The 11,353-nt window shown below is 39.0% G+C and overlaps 1 protein-coding gene across 5 annotated transcripts in view; it reads right to left on the bottom strand.

Annotated features, from left to right (window-relative positions):
- Nucleotides 1–11,353, bottom strand: part of ITPR2 (inositol 1,4,5-trisphosphate receptor type 2) — a 268,838-nt gene that overhangs the window by 180,205 nt on the left and 77,280 nt on the right. For all 5 annotated transcript variants that reach the window (XR_005816274.1, XM_040545169.1, XM_040545170.1 and 2 more), the window contains 8 exons: nt 10,025–10,124; nt 9,727–9,887; nt 6,250–6,391; nt 5,313–5,471; nt 4,246–4,418; nt 1,920–2,039; nt 1,633–1,818; nt 779–1,030 (listed from right to left, as the gene is read on the bottom strand). Coding sequence is in view for 4 of the 5 variants with exons in the window: in XM_040545169.1 (XP_040401103.1) it covers nt 779–1,030; nt 1,633–1,818; nt 1,920–2,039; nt 4,246–4,418; nt 5,313–5,471; nt 6,250–6,391; nt 9,727–9,887; nt 10,025–10,124 (1,293 nt within the window). In the remaining variant the exon portion in view is untranslated. The remainder of the gene's footprint in view (nt 1–778; nt 1,031–1,632; nt 1,819–1,919; nt 2,040–4,245; nt 4,419–5,312; nt 5,472–6,249; nt 6,392–9,726; nt 9,888–10,024; nt 10,125–11,353) is intronic.

Here is an 11,353-nt window from a genome sequence, read left to right as displayed (position 1 = left end):
TACCACCAATTAGGACTGTGTTGTCTTATGTGTCAAAATAGTCCATCATCCCACTAACAGAAGCAATACTGTCTGCTGGATTGCTACACTTCTTCCTCTTTGTCTCTTCTGCCAGATACCTCCATTTCTGGGTATAGCCCAATGGCATTGCTCCATCAAATTACTTAAGCCAGAAAGGGTTTCCACTGAAGTCCATGAGCCCTTCTTCCATACTTAAATTTAACACATGCTTAAGTACTTTGCTGGATGGAGGCCAAAGCCTCTGTGAACTGTTTCTGAGACAATAGCTACGCCTAACTGTTAATTCTGGCTTTCCCACTGCGGATTCAAGTTGAGCTTGAAGTACAAAACTGAGTTCCAACCTAGTAAATGTGTTAGACAATTTGATTACTTCAAGTTCAGTTATTCTGAGAAAAGGCCATTCAATTTTATCCCCAGTTTGTTCTGTATAAGAGAAATAATGTGAGTAAATAAAATGAAGTAAAACTGAAGATGTGGCACTAAGGGACATGGTTTACTGATGGGAGTCGGTAGGTCAGGCTGATGGTTGGACCTTCAGTTCGTATCCTGAAGGTCTTTTCCAACCTAGATGATTCTACTTCCATGTAAACCTATCCATGGAAGTTTCCAAGATTAACAATAACTAATAGCTCATTGTTCTGCAACAAAATAGCTTTTTGCATACATGTTGACATTAGACATCTACAACTGTTTTGTTCTGAGACTAATCCCTTTAAAATACTTTCATACGTTTTTTTTTGCAACACTTGCAACTCACTCGTGAATTGTGATCTTGGTAGGAATTTCAGTCCACAATCTGGCATATCTGACAGGTACCACAGATTCCTGTGGATCTCTGTCCACATGCATGTGTAGCATCAGACGGCAAAAAGAAGCCCGGAGATCAAAAGGGAGGCTTTCATCAGACATACATCGTAGAATCAAGTCTACTGACAGTTGTGCAGAAATCTGGTTGATGGCTAGATACTGGCGGTCCAAGCACATTCTTGCAAAGAGGTTCAGCTGGTACCTGAAAGAAAAATAATAGCATGTTTCAAACTGATTTATTTGAACACCATGAAACAAAGAACCTCCTAATCTCCCTTTACAAGTCTGATGTCAGCCTTTCTTGTGTAAACTCTAAAAATGATTGAGTTACCAACTTGCCATTAAAAATGCTAATGTCAGGCTCCAGTCTCCATGAAGACTGGTCTCCCTTCGAAATTCAAAGGAAGGCTGAAGCATTTGAACAATTTGTTATCAATCTGTGTAGGACACTCATCCTTGATTCTGTCTCCTCTCTAAACCCCAGAATGCTGAGGAATTCCTTCTTCAGAACATGTCTTACTTCCAAGAACAGCACAACCTAAAAACATAGCCCCATGAATAAAAAGTAAGAGGAAAAACTAGACAGACACAAAACTATCACCAACAAAGAAAACTCCATATTTGTCTGTAATAGACAGCAGAGACTGTGATGCTTTTTACAGGAAAAACCTGAATCAAACTTTTAATCCCAGTTTCTGGTATAGCCTGGTTTCCTTTTTTGATATTGACAAATCAACTGGATCAGAACAGCACCAGGCTCCATGGACAGTTTACATTTTCTTCCATTTTTTTAAGCGGTTTTACCTGTAGTAGGTAAGAACTTCTAAATCAGCTTTTGTGCCTTCCTTTGCCTCCTGAGCTAGGTGTCTGATGGCTTTGCCATGAGGTTCCTTGTTACTGTCAATCCAGTAAAGCCACACTTCCTCTTCATCAATGTCATCCGAGATGACTGGGCATTCCAAGGGATTGTCCATTTGTGTTGAAACCAGCCTGCAAGGACAAAACATTGACAATGGAGTCTCTAACAAACTGCTACAAATGTAACAACAAAGCACAGAGCAAGAAGTTATGTTCTGATTATGGATGCTCACTTGGTCTGAATGAGAATGTCAGCATTTCCTGGGCTCAGCATAAACTTGCAGATGAGTTCCTGAGTTACTGGTATTGCTGTGGTGTTAGATACACACAGGTCTGAGAGATAATCCAAGAATCTGTGCAGTCAAAAAACAAACAAACAAACAAAAACAACAGATGCAATAGAACATGAAACTTTATACACTACACAGAAACATCACTGTAGAAATCTCTAGCATCCATCACAAATATACTCAGGAGAGCGTATATTGTGAGATTTATCAAAATACAATCTTTGCTTATTTGTATTATTGCAACTCACAACAGATAAAGATGAGCAATAGCTTTGAGAGCAGACTTGAATGGTGCTGAACAATCAGCTAAGGAGAGAAAGACAAAGACCTCAAGTAAGACATTTACCAGCAAATCAAAGGACAAAGAGTTGTGCCGGAAATGAAAAGCAACCTGAAGTTGTCTTAAGATGATCTGGCAGGGGAGCTCCACTGAAGGCCTTGTCCTTGTCAGGAACCAAAAGCAAGAGCACACATTCTTGCCTATCTTACCCGGCAGGTAACGAGTGACTCCCTAACCCAAGTAGCAAGGAGATATTACTTGTGCTGGAGACAACCACGTGTCCTCTGAGGAACTCCATTGCACTGGAGTACAAATCTACAGCATTTAAAGATGCCTTTTAAGTCTCTGAAATGACACAGCCAACAGTTAGCAGAGAGAGAAGATCTGGCAAGACCTTCTGTATTCAAAGGAGTCATTCTATGTAAAGCCAAACTAAGCCAAACTAAGAAAGCTGCATTGCATGGAAATCAGTTTCCTATGAATCTGCATCTCAAATGTAGATCTTCTGATGTTTAACAAGGTTCAGGCTGAGGCTTTACTTGCAGTCAGGACATTCAAAAAATATGTTTCTTCTCTCTCTTCCATGGATCCCTGTGTGTGTATTAACAGTAGCTCACACTGCAGCCTTTCCCTCCTGGAACATAAAAAGGGCCTCTTTCCTCTATGTAGCCTCTTCTTTTTATGACATTTGCAGGAACCGAGGATCTTTGAGTGCACCTCTTCTCTAGCAAATGTGCCTAAAAGTGGGCAAGGGGCTCAAGAGCCAGTAAGGGAAAAGATAAAAGCTGGCACGCATATACACATACAAGCTGGCACATGTATAGACCGCGTACACTCAATTTCACAGAAATCCAGGTAAAAAACTTTATCATTTACTACCAATCATTCCAGGGTCCAATAGTTTGAACCTCTATAGGTAACATTTCTACCAGAGGGAATTAGAAAATCATTTCTGCTTTAGCACAGACTACACATCCCCAGTTGCATGGGATGAATGCAGAAAGTAAGATGAATTTAGGAAGAATTTCACCCATGACTGAAATTAAGTCTTGTGGCACCAGGTAATTAATAGTTCACGGCAGTATTACATCACAGAGATAATATTAAGTAAACAGCATTCTGCTGTAATTAATTAAGTTAATTAATTAATTAAGTAAACAAACAGAATTCTGCAGTATTTACCTAGTTGAAGCTAAAACGATGCACCAGGGCCTTGAGCAATACCCTAAATTGCTAACAGAAAAGTGGTATTCACAATTACTGAGGACAGTATTTGACCTTCAGTTCCATAATTTCTTATATTTGTATTACTTCGGTACTTCTACAACTGAAAAATCTAATGAAAAAATTAAACAGATGTTCCATTTAAAAAAAAAATCAATTTACATTATATTCTATCCTAAAGCTAATAAAAAAATTCTAACTGAGCTAAGTTCAAGGCCAGAATTTTTCATTTGAAACAAAATCTGGTCTAGAACACATGTTCACTGGGATCTTCACCATCCTAGGCCCCTTTCAGGTCTGACTTGCAATCAGTACCTGCAGAAAATTGCTTAATAAAAAAACTGCAGAACTGATTAATAAAAGCTTAGTTAAATTGACATCTATGTCATTCACGCCAAGGTTATCAGCAGGAGAATGAACACAAATGGCAGTTTCACAGAGGAGCAGAGTTATGAGAAATTAGAATTTCTGTTTGTTTATCTGTCCCAATCTGAACTAAAGCCAATTTTTCAGAAGTGTTTTGCAAAGTATAAATCTTGCTCTTCACCAAGCTCTTGTTCTGAAATGCAGGTATTGTCAAATTGCAATAGTTAAGGGTATTTCTGATATTTTCTAGCAGCGTGCATGTATTTTTTAGTCTGCGACATGAAAAAAAAATTAGCAGGAAGAGACAACATAATAATGAATAGCAGGCAGATTCACTGCTGCTACAAATATAAAAGCCTATCAATACAGAAAAAGAATATTATGTGGACCACTTCAAACCTTGGCTCTCGATTTCTCCTGAGTAAATTAACAAATGTCTCTATTTCTTTAGCTGTGATGTGTTTCTCTAGCAGTTTTCTGTTGTTGTGCAGCAAAGCTGTGATGGTGTCTTCCGCCAGAATATCATAACCAATCTGGGATTGCATGACACAGAAGTGCTTAGCAATATATTCCTGAAAAAAAATGAAAATTTGCATCATCACCTGTCAAGCACTCGTGTTTTTCTTCTAGAATCAGAAGAATCTACCTCTCAATTAACAATCAAAGTAACCCTCAAAACTTTTCTCTCTGAACTGGCCCGAACAAAGGAATATCTAAGCACCTCAATTATGTACCCCAGGAAAAAGATATATTATTAGGTTTGACTAGCTTTTCTTATTCTTTCATAAACCAAATAAATCCATTAAAATACACATAAAATTCAAGAAACGGCAAACAATTTTTTAAAAGAGGCAAAATGAAGATTTGTATAGTTTTAAAAAACTCCTCTTCCCCCTTTCTACCCCCTCCAGACAGAAATATTTATGAATAGTATTAGAAAGAAAACAAAGAAACCACATATAAAAGTTCAATAATTCATCTTCAACCCCTTTAGATTTAAAAAATTCGTGAAATTTTTATGTGCTGCAATGTGCAAAGTACTTGATAGCATGTTCTGAATTATATCATATTCATTAGGAGTCTCCAGAAATGGGAAAACAGGCTACCTGACAGAACAACCTCTGGTTTGACTCATAGCCATCACTATATAAATATTTAAGCAACAGAAACACAGTTTTTTTTAGCTTTCCCACTTCATAACCCAGAGTCCTTGAAGGAAGCAGTGAACCTATGACATTCATTGCTGATCACTCTATTCATATAAAAATGCCAAAAGCACTATTCCACAGCATGAGGCCGTAATAAGTGAGTGACTTTCTACTTACTACTAATCTACACAGAACCCAGTCCTTTCACCATATCCGAGGATTACCACAGAATCACGCTTGTAAGTACAGAGTGCAAGATCAAACCCGGGATATATAATTACAGAATTTAGGGAAAAAATTATCTTGAATACCACTGACCTGGTTCTTCCTGTAGTCCTGCTGGGAATGTCTGAGAACTCTGTAACATAACCTTAACATGTATTTGTATGGGGCATATCTCTGGTCACCTAGGTCTTCAAGTCTCAGCATTGATCCTTCACCTTTGTCCTTAAAAGGAGCTTTGAGGATTCCAAATATCTGTTCAAAATCAAAACCACTGAGGATGAAAATCAAATCAAGATTTTTCCTTAACCTATAGCTGTCTATGTCCACTGACAGAATCAGCACAAGGCCCCTACTGACCCAAGTCAGAAGTGAATCACTATACTTATTACCTAAATATCACTAAATATGGGGGGGCAGTGACTATCTCAGACATTACAACTTATGTGTTTAGCTTTGTATTTTCCCACCACTTTCTCCTGACTGTTATCTCCAGCTTAAAACACTGTAAGTTAAGTGCCTTAACTTTAGCTAAATTAAAGAAGAAAAAAGAGAACAAATTATTTTTTTATTATTTTTCATTTCAGTAACTTAAAGGAATATTTTTATTAAAGGAATATTTAAGTCACTTTCAGTGACTTAAAGGAATATTAATTCTGATTTACATACCAGTTGGCCCTCAGACAAAGTCAGGGATCCATAAGGGCATCAAAATTTTTTGTACAAGGAAAACATTTGCAGGATTGGGACCATATAAAAGGCTTGTTTCAAATTTGGTCAACAATTTGGTAACAAATATAGTTTTAAAAGTCCTCAGAATTACATGAAACCAATAGAAAGTCCTTTGTGCTTCTATGTGATTCACAGACCAAGAGGTGAGCCTTGACTAATCAGTTTTATATCTAACCAATCCAATTAGACATAAACCCAAGATGGCATAAGCCAAATTACCTAAAACACTGATTTTATCAACTCCCTCTATCCTACAATCTATTTGTAAATACAAGCAAGTTATTAATACAGTAGGGTATACCTGAGCCAAAATATTTTGTTCCCGCATTAATTTTTGTCTTTCTCGGTTTGGCTTACTTATGACCACATCCAGAACTTCCTGCCCATTGTTAGGCACATCAGCAACAAAGAAAATCAGATCTTCTAATAACTTGGTTACAAACCTAGAATGAACAAATCGTTATCATACAGAGTTATTCAACATATGCTAGAATTCATTAAGAAAGAAAATCACATTTTAGAACAAGCTTTATCTAGCACAACGATACTTCAATCACTGCAAAGCTAAGTTTGACATGTATGTAAGATTTCCAGGTCTCAGATCAACAGAGGCTTGAATCCATCATAGCTGTTTACCAAGGCATTAAACAACAACCAAATGGAGAAAGGGAGAAAAATGCAGGATGCTGAACTCATGCAGAGTATTCAGAAATCCAAAATCTATACCAGCTGGCCTCAAGGCCCAGAAACAGCAGAAAAAGACTCTTACGCAGCCTAACAAGTATTTTTACTGGTAAATTAGTAATATTGGCCCATGAAACAAGATGATGCACTCACTAGAGGAATAAAAACACACTATTTCCCTACCAACCCAAAAAATATTGAAAAATGACTTGGAAAAAAAAATCCTTTATTTCACCCCCTCTTTGCTACACACAAAAAAAATACTTGTCAGAAGGAAATGCTAAAATGGACAGAGACAGTAACTATTTCTTCTTTCCTATCTTCAGGAAACACAGAAAGAAATAATACTAACAGTAGTAATTGCCATCTTGGTACTAACATACCTTACCAGGTATACATAGAGAGAGGCGTTGATGACCACAGATTTCAATGAATCTTGCTTAAAAGAACTAGCATTCACAAACAAAACCCAGCACATCTACTCTTTGGAAGCATTTGAAGTTGGCTAATATTTAGTCTGTAATTACTAAGCATGTACGCATGCTTTGAAAGCAGCAGGGAGATGCTCCATAGATTTTCAAACTCATCTCTACACAAAGTTTCTGTTACGCACAAGAAGGCTGGGCTTTTCTGCTAAACCCTCTGACTGAGATTTAGCTTTAAAAATCTCAGCCCACTGATGACTGGTGGAAAACAGCAAGGTTCACAAAACAAGCTACCTCCCTAACAAAAAAAAAAAAAAGACAGGAAAGGCAGGTATAGAGTGAAATAACCAGGAACAAACTCTTGGAATCCTTACTTACCTAATCAGGAAGGTGATAAGACAAGGAAATAAGCATGATTTTTTTTTTCAATGGAAATTACAGAAACAAACAAATAATGACACTATCCTGAAATCACTCTGAAATGTTTGGTGTGTGTGTTGTACCAATCCATCAACATCAGGACTTGACAATACTGAACTGCAGTGACACAGCAGTGCAAGGCTAATAGAGGGATGTCACACCTTGATTATGTTGTATCCCTGTTTGGTTCTACTCAGTAATGAAATGATTTTTCAAGGTTGAGTACCAACACCTTAGCCATTACAGATCTGCCTGTTAAGATAAATCCTCCATCTGATATTGAACCATCTGTTCTAATTACTACTGACAAAAGACTATGGACTCAACAGACAGCAGAAATTCCATTTTATCACCAAAAAAACTAATGTTTCCAGCAAAAAGTTGTGTATGATGCATGGCAGAATACAAGTTAGAAATTAACACTGTCAGAGATGCTGTTTAGTATTCAGTTTTACCAGACAGGTGAAAACAAATAGCCAACTACGTCACTTACAGTGGGATATATTTGGCTACAACATACAACAAAATTCCTTAATTCAGGGGTGGGTGTGAAAAACGGACATTCTAATAGCACTCCAGTTAAAAGATGGATGGACATAAAAGGTAAACACTAAAGATAACAAAACAATATGAAATAGGAAAGGAAACCAGTGAAAAACAAAATCATAGAACACCCTGGGTTGGGAGGGACCCACAAGGATCATCAAATCCAACTCCTGGTGCAACACAGGACCATGGAAAAATCAAGCAATATGTCCAAGAGTATTTTCCAAATGCTTCTTGAACTCCAGCAAGGTCAACGCCATGACAACTGCCCCGGGGAGCCTGTTCCAGTGCCCGACCACCCTCTTGGTGAAGAACCTCTTCCTAACACCCAGCCTGAACTTTCCCCAACATAGCCTCTTGCTATTCCCTCAGGTCCCGTTGCTTGTCACCAGAGGGAAGAAATCAGCAACTCTTAGAAGTAAGAAAGGAAAGGGACAATTGTGGCAGCCACTCAGTCACTCTAAGACTTTCTTCTACCCTAGCAGCATGAACATGCAGTACAGTGAATTAAACGTGAATCAAGAGTCCTGTATGTTGCCCACCATACAGATGGCTTTCATGAACATGAGAATCGAATCCAGTGGACCCAGATGTTACAGCTCAAAAGTGGCTCATTACAGGAGATTAAGGCAAACATTTCGCATTTGCTTAGGGAGCTACCTATTTATTTATGTAGCCAGTGAGCTAGGGCTGTTTACCACCATTTTAAACACAAGATGCACAGACAAACCTGAGGTGCAGCAAAGAAGGTCTGACAGAAATGGAACAAAGAGAGTCTCAGGCTACCACTCTCAGCATTAAAGCATCCTCTGGCAATCACCTGTATCGCCATACAGGTGCTATGAACTTGCACCTACGGAGGAATAACCCCAAGGGTCCTGCACCTAGGGAGGAATAACCCCAAGCACCAGTACAGGTTGTCGGATGACCTGCTGCAGCTCTGCAGAGAGGGACCTGGGAGTCCTGGTGGACAGCAGGCTGACCATGATCCAGCAGTGTGCCCTTGTGGCCAAGAAGGCCAGCCAACGGTATCCTGGGGTGCATTCGGAAGAGTGTTGCCAGCAGGTCAAGGGAGGTGATGTCCCCTTCTACTCAGCCTGGTGAGGCCACATTGGGAGTACTGTGTCCAGTTCTGGGCTCCCCAGTACAAGAGGGACATAAAACTACTGGAGCGAGTCCAGAGGAGGGCTACGAAGATGATTAGAGGACTGGAGCACCTGTCGTACGAGGACAGGCTGAGAGAACTGGGCCTGTTTATCCTGGAAGAGAGAAGACCGAGGGGAGACCTCACTAATGTATATAAATATCTGGGGGGTGGGTATCAAGAGGATGGAGCCGGTCTCTTTTTAGTTGTGCCCAGAAACAGGACAAGAGGCAACAGGCACAAACTGAAGCACATGAGGTTCCGGCTGAATATTAGGGGGCACTTCTTTACTGAGGGTGACAGAGCACTGGAAGAGGCTGCCCAGAGAGGTTGTGGAGTCTCCTTCTCTGGAGACATTCAAACCCCGACTGGATGCCATCCTGTGCAATGTGCTCTAGGTGATCCTGCTCAGCAGGGAGGTTGGGCTAGATGATCTTCAGAGGTCTCTTCCAACCTCAGCCATTCTGTGATTCTGTGAACTTACCCATTACTGTGATACCATGATACCGTAAGTAAACAAACACCAATTTAGGAAGGAAAAAAAGTAAAACTCACTAACCTCCTTTCATTCTGGGTTATTGTTCCATTCTCCAGCTTTTTAACAGTTGATGCTAAAACTTTGTTTGCATCATTGGCAAAGTCCAAGTCTCTGACCTCAGACAGAGGAACTGATACAATGGCAAAAGCTTCCTTGTCCTCTTTTGCTTGGCATGTCCCAATCTGCAATAGTGCTTGGTTTAATATGGGTAAGCAATTGTCTCACCTTTACCAATTATGCATATTTTATACGTTGAGATCACCAGCAGAGAACTTCAGTAATGAGGTTGGGATTCCAACCCCAAGAAATTAGTATTTACCTTCAACATCACAGGCCTCTCTTCATCAGTATCTATTGGAATGCTAGTACTGGTAACCCAAGTATTAGTGCATAAGTGCCTCAGTCGGACATATGAGTTCCTAAAGGAGAACAAAGGAAACAACAGGTTAGATGGATCAGTCCTCAGCTAAACTAGGCAAGATGGGATTCAGTGTAACAAATGACCATGTCATGAGACTTGAGAGCATGAGTCACACCAGACATTCATAATAAAAGGGTCAGGAGGACCTAAAAGGTACTGTAGCACCATTTTTCTTTGTCTCCCTCTTCTTTCTGAACCACAACATAGAGCTGTAGCAAGGACAGCAACTTGGGATTATGCAGAATGCTGTTCTTAAATATTTACATAAGCTTAGGAGTAGTATTCCTTAAAGAAAAAAAATAAAAAGGTAAGTGTTTTAAAATCCTATCTGAATAGAAATACATTTAATGAAGAAAAACAATTATTTTTTTATTATTTTTTCTGCAGAGTAATGAACCTGTTCCACCTGTCATAGCACAAAAGCCAGAAAGTAAAACTGACCATAGTTTCACAGCTTCACCATTATGATCTGCAAACCTTTGTTCCAGAAAGCAAGCGTTTACAGTATCAGTTCTCAACCGAAAATCAAGCGAACAAAGAGCAGATATGAGATTCTTTTAAATTCTTTCCATATGATAATTTGTGGTATTATCAAAAAGCAGAGCTGAGAAATCAATTACAATTTTTACTCTGAATTCTACTCTTTCAATATATTCACTGTAGTCTTCACTTACACACTTTCTTTCATGCTGATGGGCTTTGAGTACTCAAGTAAGCAAATGATCTGGTACTTGCTCTGCTAAGTTTTACACTTTAAAGCTGTATTCACCACCATTTGCAGGTACTCAGCTTTAAAATCCACCCTCATAACCACTAGCCCCAAGTGTCTGCATGCCCATTCAGTCACAACCAACACTGTAACTTATCTAGCCGATCTCAGCTAAGCAACACAGTTGAAATTTCAAATATTCACAATTAAAACCCAGAAAACACTTGCTGGCTTAATTTGAATATTAAAAGTGTTCAGTGGCATTGTGACCTGTCAGGGAAAGAGAAGCACAGGTCACCATACACATTATTTTGTTGTGGACAATTCAGTTAGATATAGTAGCAGTGCAGTTTTTTCAAACAGAGCACAGGACTCAATTCTGTCTTCATATACACCTGTGCAACATTTAGCCTATTATTTTTCTCTTCACAGATTCTCTTTAAGCATCACTTGTTTTATCCTTATAATTATTTTACCCAGTCACTGCAGCGATATCATGTTTTATACATCTCTTGTTT

This window comes from Cygnus olor, chromosome 1 (assembly GCF_009769625.2).
Source record: "Cygnus olor isolate bCygOlo1 chromosome 1, bCygOlo1.pri.v2, whole genome shotgun sequence".
Lineage (NCBI taxonomy): Eukaryota > Metazoa > Chordata > Aves > Anseriformes > Anatidae > Cygnus > Cygnus olor.
Note: the sequence above shows the minus strand (reverse complement) of the source record. Positions and strands in the feature narration are given on the sequence as shown.